Source organism: Corvus kubaryi, unplaced genomic scaffold (assembly GCF_017639235.1).
Source record: "Corvus kubaryi isolate FWS band 111438036 unplaced genomic scaffold, C.kubaryi_AGA036_p1.0 66, whole genome shotgun sequence".
Lineage (NCBI taxonomy): Eukaryota > Metazoa > Chordata > Aves > Passeriformes > Corvidae > Corvus > Corvus kubaryi.
In genome coordinates, this window is record NW_024582054.1 from 5,600,479 (window position 1) to 5,617,391 (window position 16,913).

General features: G+C 36.7%; 1 protein-coding gene across 14 annotated transcripts in view; it reads right to left on the bottom strand.

Moving 5' to 3' along the window:
• Positions 1-15,713, bottom strand: part of RYR3 (ryanodine receptor 3) — a 201,778-nt gene extending 186,065 nt beyond the window's left edge. For 11 of the 14 annotated variants that reach the window (XM_042047585.1, XM_042047581.1, XM_042047575.1 and 8 more), the window contains exon 1: positions 15,543-15,712. In XM_042047585.1, the coding sequence (XP_041903519.1) occupies positions 15,543-15,593 (51 nt within the window). In that variant the 5' untranslated portion in view covers positions 15,594-15,712. Of the gene's footprint in view, positions 1-15,542 lie in introns of all 14 variants that reach the window. The other 3 variants (XM_042047584.1, XM_042047583.1, XM_042047577.1) reach the window with 2 other exon arrangements.
• Between the last annotated feature and the right edge of the window lie 1,200 nt (positions 15,714-16,913).

Consider the following 16,913-nt stretch of genomic DNA (forward strand, 5'->3'; position numbering starts at 1 on the left):
TCTCAGACCTAATTAATGCATACTCCAAGAAAAGAGGATTTTCCAGCTCTAAAGCCATGGTAATGAAGACATAGTCAAGTTTTTAAAGGAATTTTTAAAATAAACTATTCTATTATCTGTTGAAGAATAACAGTTAGCTCTAGTTCTACTCTAGTGCACACTGGTTGCATGTTCTAGCTTGGATACAAGTTTTCACCATGGGTTTCTTGAGCACAAGTCAATTCACATTAGGGCTATCACACTTTATTCTTCATAAACTCAATGATCAGGAATGCCATCCCTGCTACTCAAGGACAGTTCTCTCAGTGAAGAGAAATCCAGCTATGACTGTAAGCCTGATTTAGAGAATTTTGGCTTATAGACAACTACAGTGCTATTCCTAAATTTTTCCTTCTGACTCAGCACTAAGGACTCTTTCTCTGGCTGATTATGTCTCAGAGGGCGCACTTCTGATAGAGTCCTGTGCCTCATACAATATTAAGCTGGGTGAGTAAATACTATTAGAACAGCTAAGTCAGTCAATGGTAACACATAATCTGTTAACAAACTGCTTGGGAAAGAGTGGCTGGAAAGCTGCCTGTGGAAAAGAACCTGGGGGAGTTGGGCAGCAGCTGCCTGAACATGATCTGACAGTGTGCGCAGACAGCCAAGACAGTCAATGGCATCCTGACTTGTATCAGAAATAGTGTGGCCAGCAGGATCATCCCCCTGTACTTGGCACTGGTGAGGCTGCACCTTGAATACTGTGCTCAATTTTGAGCCTCTCACTACAAGAAAGATACTGAAGTGCTGGAGCATGTCCAGAGAAGGGCAAAAAGGTGGTGAAAGGACTACAGGTGTGGCTGAGGGAGCTGGGGTTGTTTAGCCTGTAGAAAAGGAGGTTCAGGGGAGACCTTATTACCCTCTGCAGCTCCTTGAAAGGAGGTTGGGGGTGGAATCAGTCTCTTCTCCCAAGCAGCAAGCAATAGGGCAAGAGGAAGCGGCCTCAAATGCACCAATACAGGTTTAGATTGTATATTAGGAAGAATTTCTTCACTGAAAGGTTTGTCAAGCATTGAGATACACTGCCCGTGGAAGTGGTTGTGACACCATCCCTGGATGTATTTAAAAGATTCATAGATGGAACATGGTTTAGTGATGAACACATCTGTTCTAGCTTAACATCTAGACTCAATCTTAAGGGTCTTTTCCAACCTTGATGATTCTATATTCTTTCCTATGGTGCTATAAGGAGAAAGCATATTTCTGGAACTACTTCTTTCTGAATTAAAATTAAATTTCCCTCAAAACTGAAATGCGATACTGAAAAAAAATGCTCTTAAGGGCATCAAAAGCAGTATTACAGTCCTCTTTAACTGATGCCAATGTAAATAAGAGCTAGTGACTACCCAAGCACCTGACATTTCATCAGTTTCTCTTAGTGCAGAGAGATTGCACTGACAGAAGACCATACTCAGCATGAACCTAGGAAATATAATGCCCTGTACTGACCAGAATCTTGCCAGAAAATACCTTTGCAGGTCAGGGACTGTTTCCAATAAGCCAGTTCCAGCTAATATCCTGGGGAATTGGTTTAGCTGCATGCATGTAGGCTATATACTTCCACTTAGTCTCAAGGCTAGAGAATTGACTCTGGCTATTTGATTTACTAATATAATCAGAGAACTTGCAGCCTTCAGAAGAGGTTTAGATACATAGCTTGTCTTTTTTTTTAGGTTGCTGTCTACGTTGAATTTATATTCTTTAATATATGTCAATATGGCCTTGCTATGCAGGTGAGCAAGTCCTGGCCAAAAAAGAGGAATTTACTATGTCAGTGTCCAAGAAGTGGTTGTCACCAATGTTTAAAGGAGAGTGAGACAGCAAGAGTATAAACAAGAGAAAACAAAATTGTAAGGAAACCAAACATTCAGTCATATCATATGACAGTAAGCTAAACAAACTCTGTCTACTTATTCCAGAAAAGACAAACTGGAGAGGGAATAGAATTCTTCTTTATAAATATATTGATAAATTACAGTTTGGACACGTGAAAAATATCTGCAAATATATAAAAATATTTAAGCTGAAAAACTGAAGGAAAATTACTAGATCAGTGAATTGGTACCTTGATAAAAGCAGCCGGAGAAAAGCTATAATTAGCTCTAAAATTGAACTTCAGTTCAAAATGGATTCCATGACTCAAAAAGTTCTTCCCAGTCCTCTGTTCTTGTGATGCATAAAAAGATGTCTCCACATTAACTGAAAGCAAATGCAAGACTTATCTGAGAAAAGATAGTTCAGATGGATGCTATGTAGTAAAAATAAGGCGAACAAAAAGACTGGAAAGTCTCAGTCACTTAACAAATCTGAAGAAGAACATATGAAGATGGCCTTTGAGGAGTAATGACAGAGGAATTTCAGTGTTATCAGCAACGTATCTTTATCTGTTTGTTGTATTCCTTCTATATTTAAGAAAATGCAGCCTTGCTTATTACTGAATGTAGATTCTCCTTTGAAGCTGAAGAAGAAAAACACCTATTTGCAATTTTCCATTAAGACCAAGCAAATTCCTGGTAAGTCCCACAATTCTGACATGTCATACATATCAAAATTAATGAAAAGCCTGCCATTTCTTATAATTCCTTAATTTTTTTTTATGACCTCAAACAACAAGAGACAGAAGGGCAGTTGTTCTCACTCTGTTTTTTATACCCTCAGGTAGAGCTAAAGGGGAAATGGATATGAACTGGTGTGTCAGTCTCTCCTTGAGAATATTCACTACTAATGAGTACTCACAGTGACTGAATATAAAGGTTCTCTTTCTCCCTAGTGAACTCTATCCACATACTTCCTTTTTTTTATTTTGTGATAAAAAACAAAAAAAAATCTATCTCTGTGGGATAATTTTATCTTAGTCTTTTCCTTCCTATCCCATTAAATAATTATATCTTTTACAACTCATCTTTCTGTTGTCCACAAAAATCAAATTCATTTCCCAATACACAGCAAGCCAATAATGACACACTTGAGAGAGACATTGATTATTTATTTCAGAGCTGTGCAAGCCTGGGTGTCTGGTGGTATTCCACAAATCAAGCACAGCAACCATCAAAAATTTTTACTATTTGTACATATTAGCAAACTAAGGAATTAGTTTGCTGCAAGTTGCATAGTTCTCTTATTAATTAGTATTCTATCTTCTATTGGTTAATGATTCTCTCATTTCCCATGCTGATTGCTCCACATGCTCAAGCTTTCTCTTCTTTGGGGTTGGTGGGTTTCTTGTTCCAGTGGTCACAGTCTCCCCCTGCCAGAATTACCTTTTAGGCAGTTGGAGCTGATTTCAGCACAGTTGCTGAGTTGTGTTTATTGGTTTCTTCCTTACCTTGGGAGCTCTGCCAGACGGTCTATAAGTTCTGCATTCTTTGTGTCCACTTTCAGTGGGCATCCTACTTCCCAAGCCTTGTTAACCTCCCACTAGGTCTGAGATTGCTGAAGCATGTCCAGCTCTATACCTTAACAAGGCAATTCTACCAACAAGTAATTTGTGTTTCTAACTCATGGGCATCACTTAGAACTTGGTTGTTAGCTGCTCTCTGTTTCATGGATTAAATCTCCCTTCTTGTTGATTAGGCTTGAAAGTATACAAAGATCAAACATCAAAGAATATCCTTTCTTAAGGGAATATTCTACATTTTGCAACACTTCCTTTAGTTGCCATCCCTTCAATCAAGCCAATTCCATTTCTGTTAAATTTGTGGTACCAATCACAAATGCCCATCTACAAAACATTCAAGTTAGGGTTGGTTTTTGATTTTGGTTGGGCAATCATCGATCATCTCCCAGAGGGTAATTCCCTGCAGAGGTAACCCACTAGCATTTTCTGATTTGTTTGGGTTTTTATTTGTTTGTTTATTCTTGTGGTTTCACCTGTTTAATTTAACTTTTATTTAATCCTTCATTTTGTAGAGTAACATTTCAAATGTGTTATGACTCCTATTCATACTGACCATACTTTCCTTGTGTACTCATCTGCAGCCTGTCCATCCACACGTTAAGGTAAGCTCTTTTTGTCAGAGAATGCCCTGTTTTCTCGTGTTTGTACACAAGTAGATTCTAGCCTTTTTCTAGGTGCAACAGAATCAAAACAAGTCAAATATTAAAAAAAAAACCAAAACAAAAAGTTTCTTGCCCAGATAGTCTATATATTTGTGTTACATCACAGGTACTATTTTGCTTACTTAGATTAACACCACAGTTTGAATTACAGCTGCAAACATTAAGAGAGTCCTTCAGAGCACATTAATTATGCTAAAATATGGGTTTTAATCATGGCTCACTTGAGGTGGTTTAAGATAAGTCTTTCAAATTTGGCCATCATTAGATCACTGGACTGAAACTACTACTTCTCATTGCAACATAAGGAGTGATTGTTCTACTTCTATAATGCTGAGTCAAATCATAATATAAAAGGTATAGAAATTAAATGTCTAATTTTTTTTTTAAATTGAACCACAGATGCAGTAAATCTCCCTTTGTGCATCTACAGGCTCTCACATTTAGAACATTTACCTCCCAATTATGATTTAGCAACAGTACGCTCTCACCACATATGGCTACCAATGACTGACGTATAGCTATAACATTTTATCAAGTTCTACATATGGACATTACACTTACTTGTAAATAGCTGAAGACAAGACCTGTGGCCAATGATTCAAGCACAACTAATAGTCACAAGAGCTATGCAAACTATGTATGTACTAGACAGAAAGTAACCAGACTGAATATGCATATAGAATATTGTAACAGGAGAAGAAGTACTTGGGAAGAAGCAGGTGCTGCCATTGCTTCAGACCTCTATTTTAGGACACAAGCACATTGCCCAACATTGTCTGCATCATCTGTGCATTTCTGCAAATATTGTAACTCTTCACCTTGCACATCCCCCACCCCCAAATGCTTACAAATCAATATGCAATTATCCTATAATCAAACCAACAACCTTAAAAATCCCAGACAATGGTCATGTGTACCAAGAATCCTGACTACATAAATCTCTGCTTGAACAAAAGGAGGTATAAGTTATTTTTGAGATGCCACCTCAATCCAGGAAGACTACACCTCCCTGGTGACATGGTCAGATGGGAGCTAACTCAGCACTGCTAAAAGCTCACTATTTTTTGTCATGCTTATACGATATTACAGAATCACAGAATCAACTAGGTTGAAAGAGACCTTTGAGATCATTGAGCCCAACTATGACCAAACACCACCTTGTCAACTAGATCCCGGTAACAAGTGCCACATCCAGTCTTTCCTTAAACACCTCCAGGGGTGGTGACTCTACCACATCCCTGGGCAGCCCATTCCAATGCCTCATCACCCCTTCTGTGAAGAACTTCTTCCTAATGTCCTATTCCTGGTTTCCAGAAAGTAGTAACTGTGTCTTTGCCTCTGTCCTCTGCAGCTGCACTTAAGAGGAATAGCTCTGTGACTTCTATTGTAACAACTGCAAGCATCATTTTGCTGGCTTAAGAAATGATAGAAAGAGAAACCAGAGTACACAGAAGCTGGTGTCTGGTTCTGGTGTTCCAGTATACCTACATTACACAGCTAGCTGATAGGGTGTTTACCTACAGCAGTAGTGCTGGAGATTTAAGGGATGCACAGAAGTAAAGAGACTGGATATTGTTAACTGATGTTGCCTGGAAGTAGCCTAAGGCCAGGATAATCTTCCATCAACTCCCATGTTATCATTGGCTCTCTGTCTAGTTTGTTTTAGAAAAACAAAAAAAGAGACACAGATGTAAAAGTAGTAAATTAATCAGGATATAGTTAAATTGCATGAACACATTATAGAACTTTGTAATAATGTGATTAATTTTCTAAATAGCACTAGAAATATTCTGCAGATGCCATGGATTATCTTTAACAGAATATCACCTCTTTCATCTTTTTTTTTCCCTTGCAGATTTCTCCTCCCCCTCCATTTTTTGCATTGTGGTGGACACATTTCACCCTTTAGAATGTTGTGATTTATGATTCTAAATGGTCTTCATATTGGCAAGGGCAAGAAAGTTCATATTACTGCTCTAATTGGCAAGTTAAGCTTTATAAACAGGCCCTTATTTCGTCAGTGATGTTATTTAAGCCTAAGGTCAACCTTGAGAGAAGCTGGCTTAGGAAGATCCCTGGTAGAACAAAATGGGTCTTTCTAACAAAAACAAACTTCTGTCATGAAATTCAATTTACATGCTGTGAATGAATCTAGAGTCTTCCACATACCACCAAGCTTCCTGAATTTCAAATAAATCACAGAAATGTCATACTGCCTTGTTCAGCTTTTCTCAAAGTTGGTGTTTTCCAATAGCAAGGCACTAGTGGATACAACATTACAGCTTATTGCTTGTGACAAGCAAACCTCATCTATGACAAGAAATAGCAACTATACTCTGGTTTGCAGTAAAAGGTCATTAACAACAGCTTCTGTAACTTATCTGCAGTTTGGCTAGCTAGGCCATTCACAATGAGTCATCAAATTGCGGCTTTTCAAATCAAAAAATGAACAAAGACCTTAGTAAGAAAATCATTTTCCCTTCTGATAAAGTTCTTTTCCTTAATAAAGAATTTTTTTAACATTATCAGTATATATTCATATCAATATATTTTAAATGCAGGTGATATCCTTCTTTTTTTCTTCTTTGAGGAAATTTCTTACTGTCTAAAAACTTAGGAAATGGCAACAAAGTAATTAAAATAAACAAAGATTTCCAAGAGATCTGCAAAACTTTACTAGGAAAGCAAGGAAGGAGCAACTCTTAAAGAAAAGCTTTAGTGTCTGCAAATTAGAATGTTAATGTTTTCCTATGGATTTAAAAAAACTCACTCTATTAACTCTAATATATCAAAGAAGCTCATAAAATAAAGGAAAAATGCAAAAAATTTAAGCGAAGGTTTGGCACACAATCAGTATTAACTTTCCACAGACAAATCAGAAAATCAGATCTTATTAATCCCTATTAGCATTTAGTCCTGTAATGGTCAATATGAATGCAGCAAAAAATCTTTTGTCCCATGAATGTTCTTCACAAAGAGGTTACCTTGTAACTACAAATGCAATCATGATCTATATGATCATACTGAGATATTCCAAATTCTAAACTCTACCTTTCCCAGCTTTGGCCACAAGGAAACTATAAGGTCTATTGATTTTGGTCTCTTGAAAAGTGCAACAGAAATGGATATGCACTTGAGAAGACAGTTATGATGTTAAATTGGAGTTTAATACTGACAGCTGGGGAGGTAATTTTTTTTTTTTTTAGTCAAAATGTTAACTAATTGTATCGACATTTCCATACATTCTTTAACAGCTTCTGAATTATACAAACTGCTGACATTAAGTATCTTTAATATGTATCAGGTGTATAGGTCTTCTGAGAATTTTCCATATACAGAAAAGATGAGGCAGTGATGACAATGAGCATCAGAGTCTTGGGAAATGGGAGTCATTTGGCCTTGAGCATTCTAGTGAATCACCTGTGGCTTTAGTACTAGTATATATTCTAAGCTTGATGATCCTTGTACTCCTATTTGTACATGGTACTGCTGATGTAGTTTGAAAGCATGTTAAACTTCCAGTGCTGTAAATTAATTCTGCATCCTCTTTTAAAAAGGTGCTTCAATTTGCAAGTTGAAATTCTATTTTTTGTACAAGTAATTTTATAAGATTTTATTTAAGTTGCAGTTCTTCTGTATTACTTAGTTATTGAAGAGATTTCAGATCGTTGCAATTTTGTCAAGGGAAGTTGGTTTTCTAGTATAAGGTATTAGTGAACATGATTGAGTGCTGAAGTAGCTGAAATATTCAGGATTGACAGAGATGTTTGCTGTGGACTAAAAACAGCTCAGGCGTGTGCTGACTACTCAGCTCACTGAGGAACTAGCACTTGCTTATTTGGATAAAAGCCCAGTAGAAGGAACAAACCTGATGTTACTACTGAATCTTTCACTTTATGTTGCTGATGTCTCTGCTGTTACTTCTGCTGACAGTAGCTGACACTCATCCCCATGGATGCAATGTGCCAGAAGAGGGAACTGGAAAAGGGTGGTTACAGACTGGTCATCAGCTCCTATTTACAGCTGAACCACGTCTGTGGAGACTGAGAGTCGACTGACAGCAGGTGTGCAATGACTGGCAATCAGCAGCTCTGTGTGCATCATACCGAGACACTACCAAAAGCAGATCGGGGGGGTGGGGAATGAAATCAACTTCCCTGTAGGCTGTTATAATTCCAATGCATATCCCAATTTTGAACTACTTTAGGTGCACCCTGAGGTGTCACATATTTGCCAATTCCACTTCAGAAGATTACTGCATTGTGTATGAAGCCAAGAAACACACAACTTTTAGCTAGTGTCCTGTTATTGAATTCCATATCTTCAAAATAACTGCATGCCAATTTTATTTTTCATCTCCTCCATGCGTGCAAATCTGTTTTAATTTTTGGAATGTGTAGCTAATGCACCTGGCAGCATTTGGCTATGTGGTCACAGCACTGCCATGGGAACTGAGAAGAGGCAATATTCACTGCTGGAATTCGATACCCAGTTAGTATGGCATGGGACTAGAGATCAGAAAACCGACTTGCTGCATTCTATAAAAATGCATAACATCACTAAAAAATTCAATCTTTATTACTGAAGATATTAATTCCCATTTGGACATCAAAAAGCAGAGCATGAGCAGAAGACAAATCCCTACAACAACCACCAGTGTGGCTAGGAGGAAAAGGGAAATATATGTTTGGCTATTAATTTAGGATTATTGCATGGTCACGAGTCCTATCAAAAGGCTTTACACTCACTAAAATTCTAAGGCAAGATTGAAGAGTTTTTCTTGACTGTAACAAATTTGATGTTATTTCAGCAGAACTGCATCAACACCAAATACCCCCAGAAATGTAACCGGAAAAAGGAAAAAAAGAAAAAGGAAAAGAAACTAACAAGGAAGTAGTTAGCTCTATCCTTAAAACTAAATCTATCATGACTATGTTCAATTTCCCAAGTATTTTCTAACAATACATTGGATTTGTAATATTGTAGTATATGCACTGATTTATTTTTCAAATGGCATTTTAAAAATTTTTTCTGTAGAATGAAACAGTAGGAAACCACGATGCTGAGTTCATGTAGTATAATGTTGTTTTGATTTTTACTGATGTACACTGGTCCAATATGAAGCAGCTTGTTAAAGTACAACTCATTACATATAATTACATATATCACATAGATCTGATAGGATATGATGATATGATATGATATGATATGATATGATATGATACGATACGATATATACATACATATATCATATATACATGTACTATGATTATGTATTGTTTTACAATGCATCTCTGAACTTTACTGATCTACATCCTTGTGGAGAAAAACAGTCTAGTCTATAGATCCATGCTAAACAAAACATAAGAAATGTCTCAAGGAAACCAACCAAACCATGTACCATCTCAAGAGCAATGTCAGGACCTTTTGGAAGCGTGCTCCTACCTCAACTACCTTCAATTTGATAGAAAGAAGTCAGCCTTCACCTCTGATTAATCATGACGCAAGTCTTCATTGTTCACTGTTTTATCTGTAAAAGCTCTACTTGCCTTTTCATCTTTCTGCTCTCCTTTACCTGATGTAGTCTTCTAATACACCATCACACAGAAAATGCATTTTCCCCAGAGTATTTATTAGAGTTGGGTTTTTTATAAACTTCAAACCACTTTCATTAAATTAAACATACCAAATTACTGAAGTGTTTCCCTTTCCATCTAAACATGGTGCAAAGAACTATTTCATGCCAGGAGCCTAAAACACACATTTAAATTTATTTTACTCCAAAAGAGAAATTATTACAAATTAACTGAAAGGCTGATATAGATGTCAAGCAACTATTCCAACATGTTTGGGGGTTAAAAAAAAGACACACACTACAGTCTGAAGCCATGAATGTTGTCTTTATACTACGGTAGAGCATTTGCTTTAAATTCTGCCTTGAAAAGACATTGCAACTAATTGCACAAGATTTACTATTAATTTAATGAAAAATAAACACAGCACTGGAAACTTTGTCATATTCTAAATCTGTCCTATAATATGATCCTACTTTCAGCAGGAAAATAGTCCTAAGCAAAGAATGAGCATGAGCAGTTTTGCCTATAGTGACAAACTGGGCAAAAATATTCATAAAGCTGAGAACACATGCAGGTAGTAAAAGCAGGAGTTAAATGGGTGAAAATAAATGGAGCAACATTATTTACAAAGAAGAACACTACAAATTCTTAGAAACATAACTCAGGATAAATTTACAACATTAAGTAAGATTTCCATGGTAGAAAATGAAGGAAAATAAGACAAGAAGAGTGGTTGTAAGTAGTTGTACTGGCGACAGCCTGAAGTTTAAGAAGCAAAACCAAATCTATTTAAAAGACCCTTTTTAGAGGGAGAGAAAGAAACATGATGTCGTTTTTGGTTTTTTTGTTGCACAATTTTTGTTGTACAACTTAAAAGACTTAGAAGTATGGACTGCTATACAACTGTACAACTGTAGCAATAGGATCAGAAGGGGGAGATTTAAAGCACAGAGATAAATAGATTAACAGATACAGAAATATTTAACTCAGAAATATCTGAACTCCTAATACACACCAACTCGCGGAAGCAATTCAAGTTTTATATAACATTATTCTTTATTTTTACGCTTTTTTTTGAAAGGACTTGACTGACTAAAGAACTGCTGTATCATGAATTGCAGTACATTTCAGTGACAATAGACAAAATGTTCTAATTAATTTGAAAACAATGCAATGGAATACACACAGTTGTTCAAAAAGCACACAGAATCTGTGCCAGCTCCCTTAAAAAAGGCTTTCACTTATTTAATCTTAAGGCATTCTTAAGGAATTCCACTGACGTGATCTTAAGGCATTTCTTATCCTTTCTATACTTTTCTACAAATTAATGCACAACTCACTGAGATCAATTTCTACATTTACTCAGTTTTTAATTAACCACTGCTAAAGACTTCTCCCTAGAAATATCTTCCATTACTGTCTCGTATTTGGACATCTGTCCAATATGTTTGTTTACAAGTATTGGTCTGGTGAGTATTTTATAGGATATATCTGTACTGTACTGAATCAAGAGACAGAGATCTGTGATACAGAATACCAGCATGCAGTTAGCAGCATAACTATCATATATAAAGTTGGACTATTAAGGAAAAATTATTTTTATATCTCCACTTCATATGCTCTTTGTTATGTCACTAGAAACACAGGATAACCAGGAACAGAGATTCGATGAAACAACATGTATTAGAAGCATCTAAAGGAGAACTGGTTTTATGCCACATTAATCCCTGATAAACTGAAATGATTAATACAACTCTTAAAATAGTTTTTAAAAAGCACTTTTTATATTTATATTTGGCAACAGTGTAAATAATTGGGGGAAAAAAAAAAAATCTAATTCACGCTATACCTGACAGTTCATACTGTAAAACTGAGATTACTTCCCATCTCATTTTTAACATCTGAACAGTAGAAGACCTCATTTTCAAGAAATATAGACAAGAATGCGTATCCACAAATAAATATGTTTATGAGCCACTCAATTATCTTGATTTTGAGCAGCAACTCAATACAAAAATAAACCCAAAAATATCTGTAAACTCATTGTGTAAATTTACATACATGTACTAGATCTTGAAAAAAAAAAAAAGCAAATACTCTCTTCTGGGTCTTTGTAACAGTATTTTGCTATTTAAGTATAACAGGGAGAACTACACCCAGTCTATGGAAGAAAACAGTTTCCCAGTCCTATGTGGAAATTTTTAGATAATGATTGGAGAGGTTTATCAGAACAAAAGTTAAGGAAGACTCAGTAGGTAAGGCCTTTGTCACTCACAGAAATGAAGGACTTGCAACTAGCTGGAGAAAGAACCACACATACACAGACATATGTACATGTACACAAAGGCACATATACACTTATGCCCAGACACACCAGCACAAACACTATTTAGATGTACAGAATACAAGGCAGAACTTTCTTGACTAATGAACAACCTCAAAAATAAAAAAAATGTATTTCCATTAAAATAAGGGGAAACTCTTTCATTAATATTATTACTTTCAGGAAAAATAGCGAAGCAATAGACCTATTAACTAATGTTACCGCCATTACCTCGGCTCTAATATGGCAAACAACTTTGATATGCTTCATTACATTTGAACTGCTTTGGGCAGGTGTGGGACATCCCCCCCCATCCTCAACCACGTTCTCAGTTTCTGTTAGCAAGTGACTATTTAAATATTTCTAATGGAAGAAGGCAAAAGCTCTCTGCTCCAAGACCGAGACCACCTCATATTTGACTAATTCAGCAGCAGTGGGAACTTGTGAATAATTTCCAGAGAGGAGAGGACTTCATCAATTTATCATAGCAGTAAATTCCCAGTAGCTAGGAAAGGCTCAAATGAGAATGCTTTACACTCACTCATTAAGGGCCAGAGGGTTCTTTCTATATTCCACAGTATGTTATCTCAAAACAGGACAGGTTAGCATATGTATTCTCACCTAATGCTGTATAATGTCAGCTACATTGATTTCTCGCATATTCACACTTTAGGAAGGGGTAACAAATAACCAATAGGGGAAAACCATCTAAACAAACAGGAAACTAAGACACAGCAGTATTGAATGTTACACATATGCAACAAGTGCTTTGCTTCTCCCTTCCATACCTAACACGCTGAATATCCAGAGCCAAATCCAGAAGGAAGCCACCAACTAGAAAAACAGATAAACAATTCCAAGCATTGTTACAAGAAAGAAAACACCAAAGACTTCATAACAAAGACATAACAACAGGGTAGCAGTGAAAGAAAAAAAAAAAAGTGTGTTTATATATTTATTTTTGTTCATACTGAACTTACAAGTCAGGGAAAAATTCAGAACAGAAATTACGCTGTATAAATAACACCTTCCTTGAAATGCTGTCATTGCATGTAAAGGCTTCACACAAGCATTAGGACATACTTGAAATGAGTACTGAAGACATAATACTACAAGAACAATGATAGTGTTGTTATCCTCTCTGGAATTTTTCTTTAGGTCTTTGTCATTCCCATTGCTGCCAAACTAATCAAATATAAGGAATGTTTTGGAAGAAGGTGATAGTAAAAAGTTTTCCATCAAATCCTGTAATTGTGCCCATAAGTTGCTGCTCCAGAGAAACAAATACAGATTTCATCATCATGCATTAAGAAGCTTCTTGACCTGTTATGTCAGGAGAGAACCTAGAAGTGAGGCACAAAACTGAACAATGACTTAAGACAAAAAAATCATAACCAACAAAATATCGAAGACAGACAGACATTTGTCTTTAAGGTAGCAAACAATAATTTAAGCAGACTTCTAAGAATTTATTCTCTTGCTCTTTCAAAAAATACTGTATGATATCTTTGAATCAAAAGACACCTAATCTTATTTTATACCTAACCAAGAGTTATCCCCAAGACCCTAAAATATCCCAGAGAAGTTTCTCTCTAAAGACTCAAAAATAAAAGTACGGATATCAACATTTTCAAAGGAAGATTCAGCTGCACAAGCCTCGGAAATATTAAGTAACAATCCAAATTCCCAGAAAATATTTTGGTTTGGAGAAGATCCTAATTGATTAACAATTTCACTGTAAGAGTTGTTAAGGACTACTGTACTTTATGTTTGTAAGCATAAACAGTGTTTAGGCAGCAATAAAAGCTGTAAGAAATCAGTGCTGAAGGTGTGTCTTACTGTAGCGCTCAGTATCTAACAAATATTTCCTTTCTCAGTATATTAAGAAACCACAATTCATCCCTTCCCCACGAAGGTGAAGGAATTTTTATGATGGAGAGGAGACAGCAGTAACAGACATGATTGTTTAGAGCAGAAGTAGCTAGAACTTCCAAGACACAAATCCCGTCCATTCTTTCCCCTGTAAAAGATTTCCTAGCACTACATGGAAGGAACGCTTCTGCATAGCCTCCCTTTTGCTATTTCCATTTTTGGCCCACACCTCTATTGAGCACTTCATTGTAATCATTGGAAAGAAGTGCAATAGAGGTACTCTAGCACGAGAATGTATCACAGCAGCAGAAATTGCCATCTCATGTAGCACACACAGGCTACCTATGAAAGGGCAAAGCTTCTTACTCCATCACTGGGGGTGACTGTTCAGTCAAGGCAACATCCTAAAAAGTGAAAGGATGAAGGATACTCATTGAAAGCTCCAGGCTTGGATTAAAGCACCTTTCCCTAAAGGCCGGGTAATCTGCTAAATTATGTACCTCTAAAAAGTGTAGTAGAGGGAAGGAATGTTGGAAAAGATTTTTCCTTGTCATTATCCATCCCCCCCTCCATTAAATTCTCTGAGGCTTAAAAGTACTAATGACACTTCATCACACCTGAACAATTTTCAGCAGCAGCCATCACCTTACTCCAACCTTTATTTCCCATCAATAAATTACCCCAGCCTCTCACAAATCAATCTTGTAATTTCTTACTTTGGGAACTTAGCATGTTTTATTTTAGTGACTTTCCCTTTTAAAGTTGAATCAACTCTAGAGGAGTCTGTTTATGGAACATTATTTGTGATAAATGCAAAGTAAAGACAGCACGGAAAGAGGAGGGAATACACACATTTAATAGCAGTTTTTCCATGTTAGTTACACAACAACACACTCTTAGTCATGCAGGGTAAAAATAAGGAGACACAAGATGAGACATGAAAAGGATGTTATCCTCTTTCCAAAAATTAATGCATGTACACTACTTGCTTAAAAGTCCAAATTAGTTGTCATACTAGATTTGTGTAAACCTTTAGGAAAGAATGGTGTGAAGGCTTTTTATAGAAAATTACACCAAGTGGAGGATATTTCACTAATTAACACCCCTTCCCAAAGAAATGCTTATCTCCTTTAAAGATAAGCTTCTTTTAAGTAGAGAAAAGACCCCAAACGTTTGCAGAGCCCTGACTTCAACATCTGTTGGTATTTCCTACACACAAGTGTGCTTCTGTGTGCATGTTTATCAGAAGAGGTCATCAGGGGCTTGCTTGGTTTATTCATCATTTTAAGGCACTCCTATTTGCAAAGCTTCTGTTAATGTCAGTGAAATCTAACCCAGACAGAAGTTTCAGAGGTCACATATTTGGCATGCTACATTTAGAAACCCAAGTACAAAGTTGATGAGGACGCTTCAAACACAGGGGATTACAGCGGAAATAGGTCTCCTTATACAAAACTGGCTATTGAGCAGATTCAGGGAAGAACATACTGAGACTGCATGATGCTATTAAAGCTCTTATTCTTGCTTTATTTTATCCACTGACTAAATCAATTCTGCCATTTGGCAAAGCCCAGCACAGAAATAACACTTTATTTTTAATACAACAGAAAAGAAATAGATGTGAGACACAAAATCATGTACTACATGACCTATAAAAAGCAGATACTTACAGTTCGTAGGAACTGTATTTCATCTTCCCCTCCTTCACCCCCTTCAGCCATGGCTCTTGAGGAGTCAGCTCTGCTGAGGCTGATCGCCTCCACCGTCAGCTCACTGCGCTCTGTACTGCTCCTCTCCTATCAGTATTAGCATATAGCTAATCCACAGCCATATAGGGAGCTCAGCTAACTCCACTGCACTGCAGACTGTCAGTCAACCCCCTCACTGCCAGAGCCAACTGCGCTGCTTTTCCAGCTCATAGCAAGCAATTCTCTCCCTTTTCTCTCTACCCTGGAGGCAAAACCCCCTACTGTTAAGGTGTTGCAGGAAGCATTATATGCATCACTAGGTGTTGATTTTTTTCCCTCCAGATACTGTCTGGGCAGAACAGCAATAATGGTGAAGTGTTAATAAAAGCAGAGCCTGTGCTTCCATTTTCACAGATCAGGATAGCCAATTTTGCACTGAAATGTATCAAATTCAGCAATTCCGAACCTACTGATTATGCAGCAGAAAGATGTAAATCTGATGAGCACAGGACAAGGTGATTTTGACAGCAGGTATTTTCAGCTTGCTTACAATAATTTCCATTTCTTGCTTCTCTGCATAAGCAGCTGCAAATCTGATTTCCAAGATGACTTCATGATCTGAACCAACTACGTGTAGTTATTTGTGCTATCCCTTTACATGGTATTTATACCTATATCCCAAGGACTTCAAGGGCTTTATATGTACCTTTTCAGAACTGCACCTGAATATTTATAGAAGATGGTACATATTTACTTCAGAATCCATAAAACACAGTTATGTTAAAATAAAACCTAAAATAACTTTAAATTCTAGTTCACTATTGAAGAAATTTGTAATTAATGAAAATTGCTATTTATTACTTCAATATGAGCAAACAAGCAAGGGAAAAAATAGATCAACACTAGAATAAAATTTAATTAAGTGAAGGGACAAAAACAAAAAGGGCACAAGGAAACAGATGAAAGCACCAAGGAGACTCTAGCCAGCCAATTCACTGCATGATCGTGAATCTTGTGATAAGATTGCAACCACAGCTTACCCCTACATTCAACCCCTGAGAAGAATTACCCAAACTTTGCGCAGTCCCTATTTAACTTGATATATTCCCTCACAGACTACCACATGCATACAGTCTTTTTCTCAATAAGAACACATACGATTTACATAGGCATAATAAGGGAAGAATATCTTTCCTGGGGTCACAAGGACAAGTGTAGCACACTGAAAACTGAAACTAGATACTCTGTGCCCACAAGTTAATAATTTCTAAACAACTGTCCTCTGGACATGGAACCCAATGCACACTGCCCTTCCACCCCCCAAATTAATAATATTCTGATTTTGCACTAATT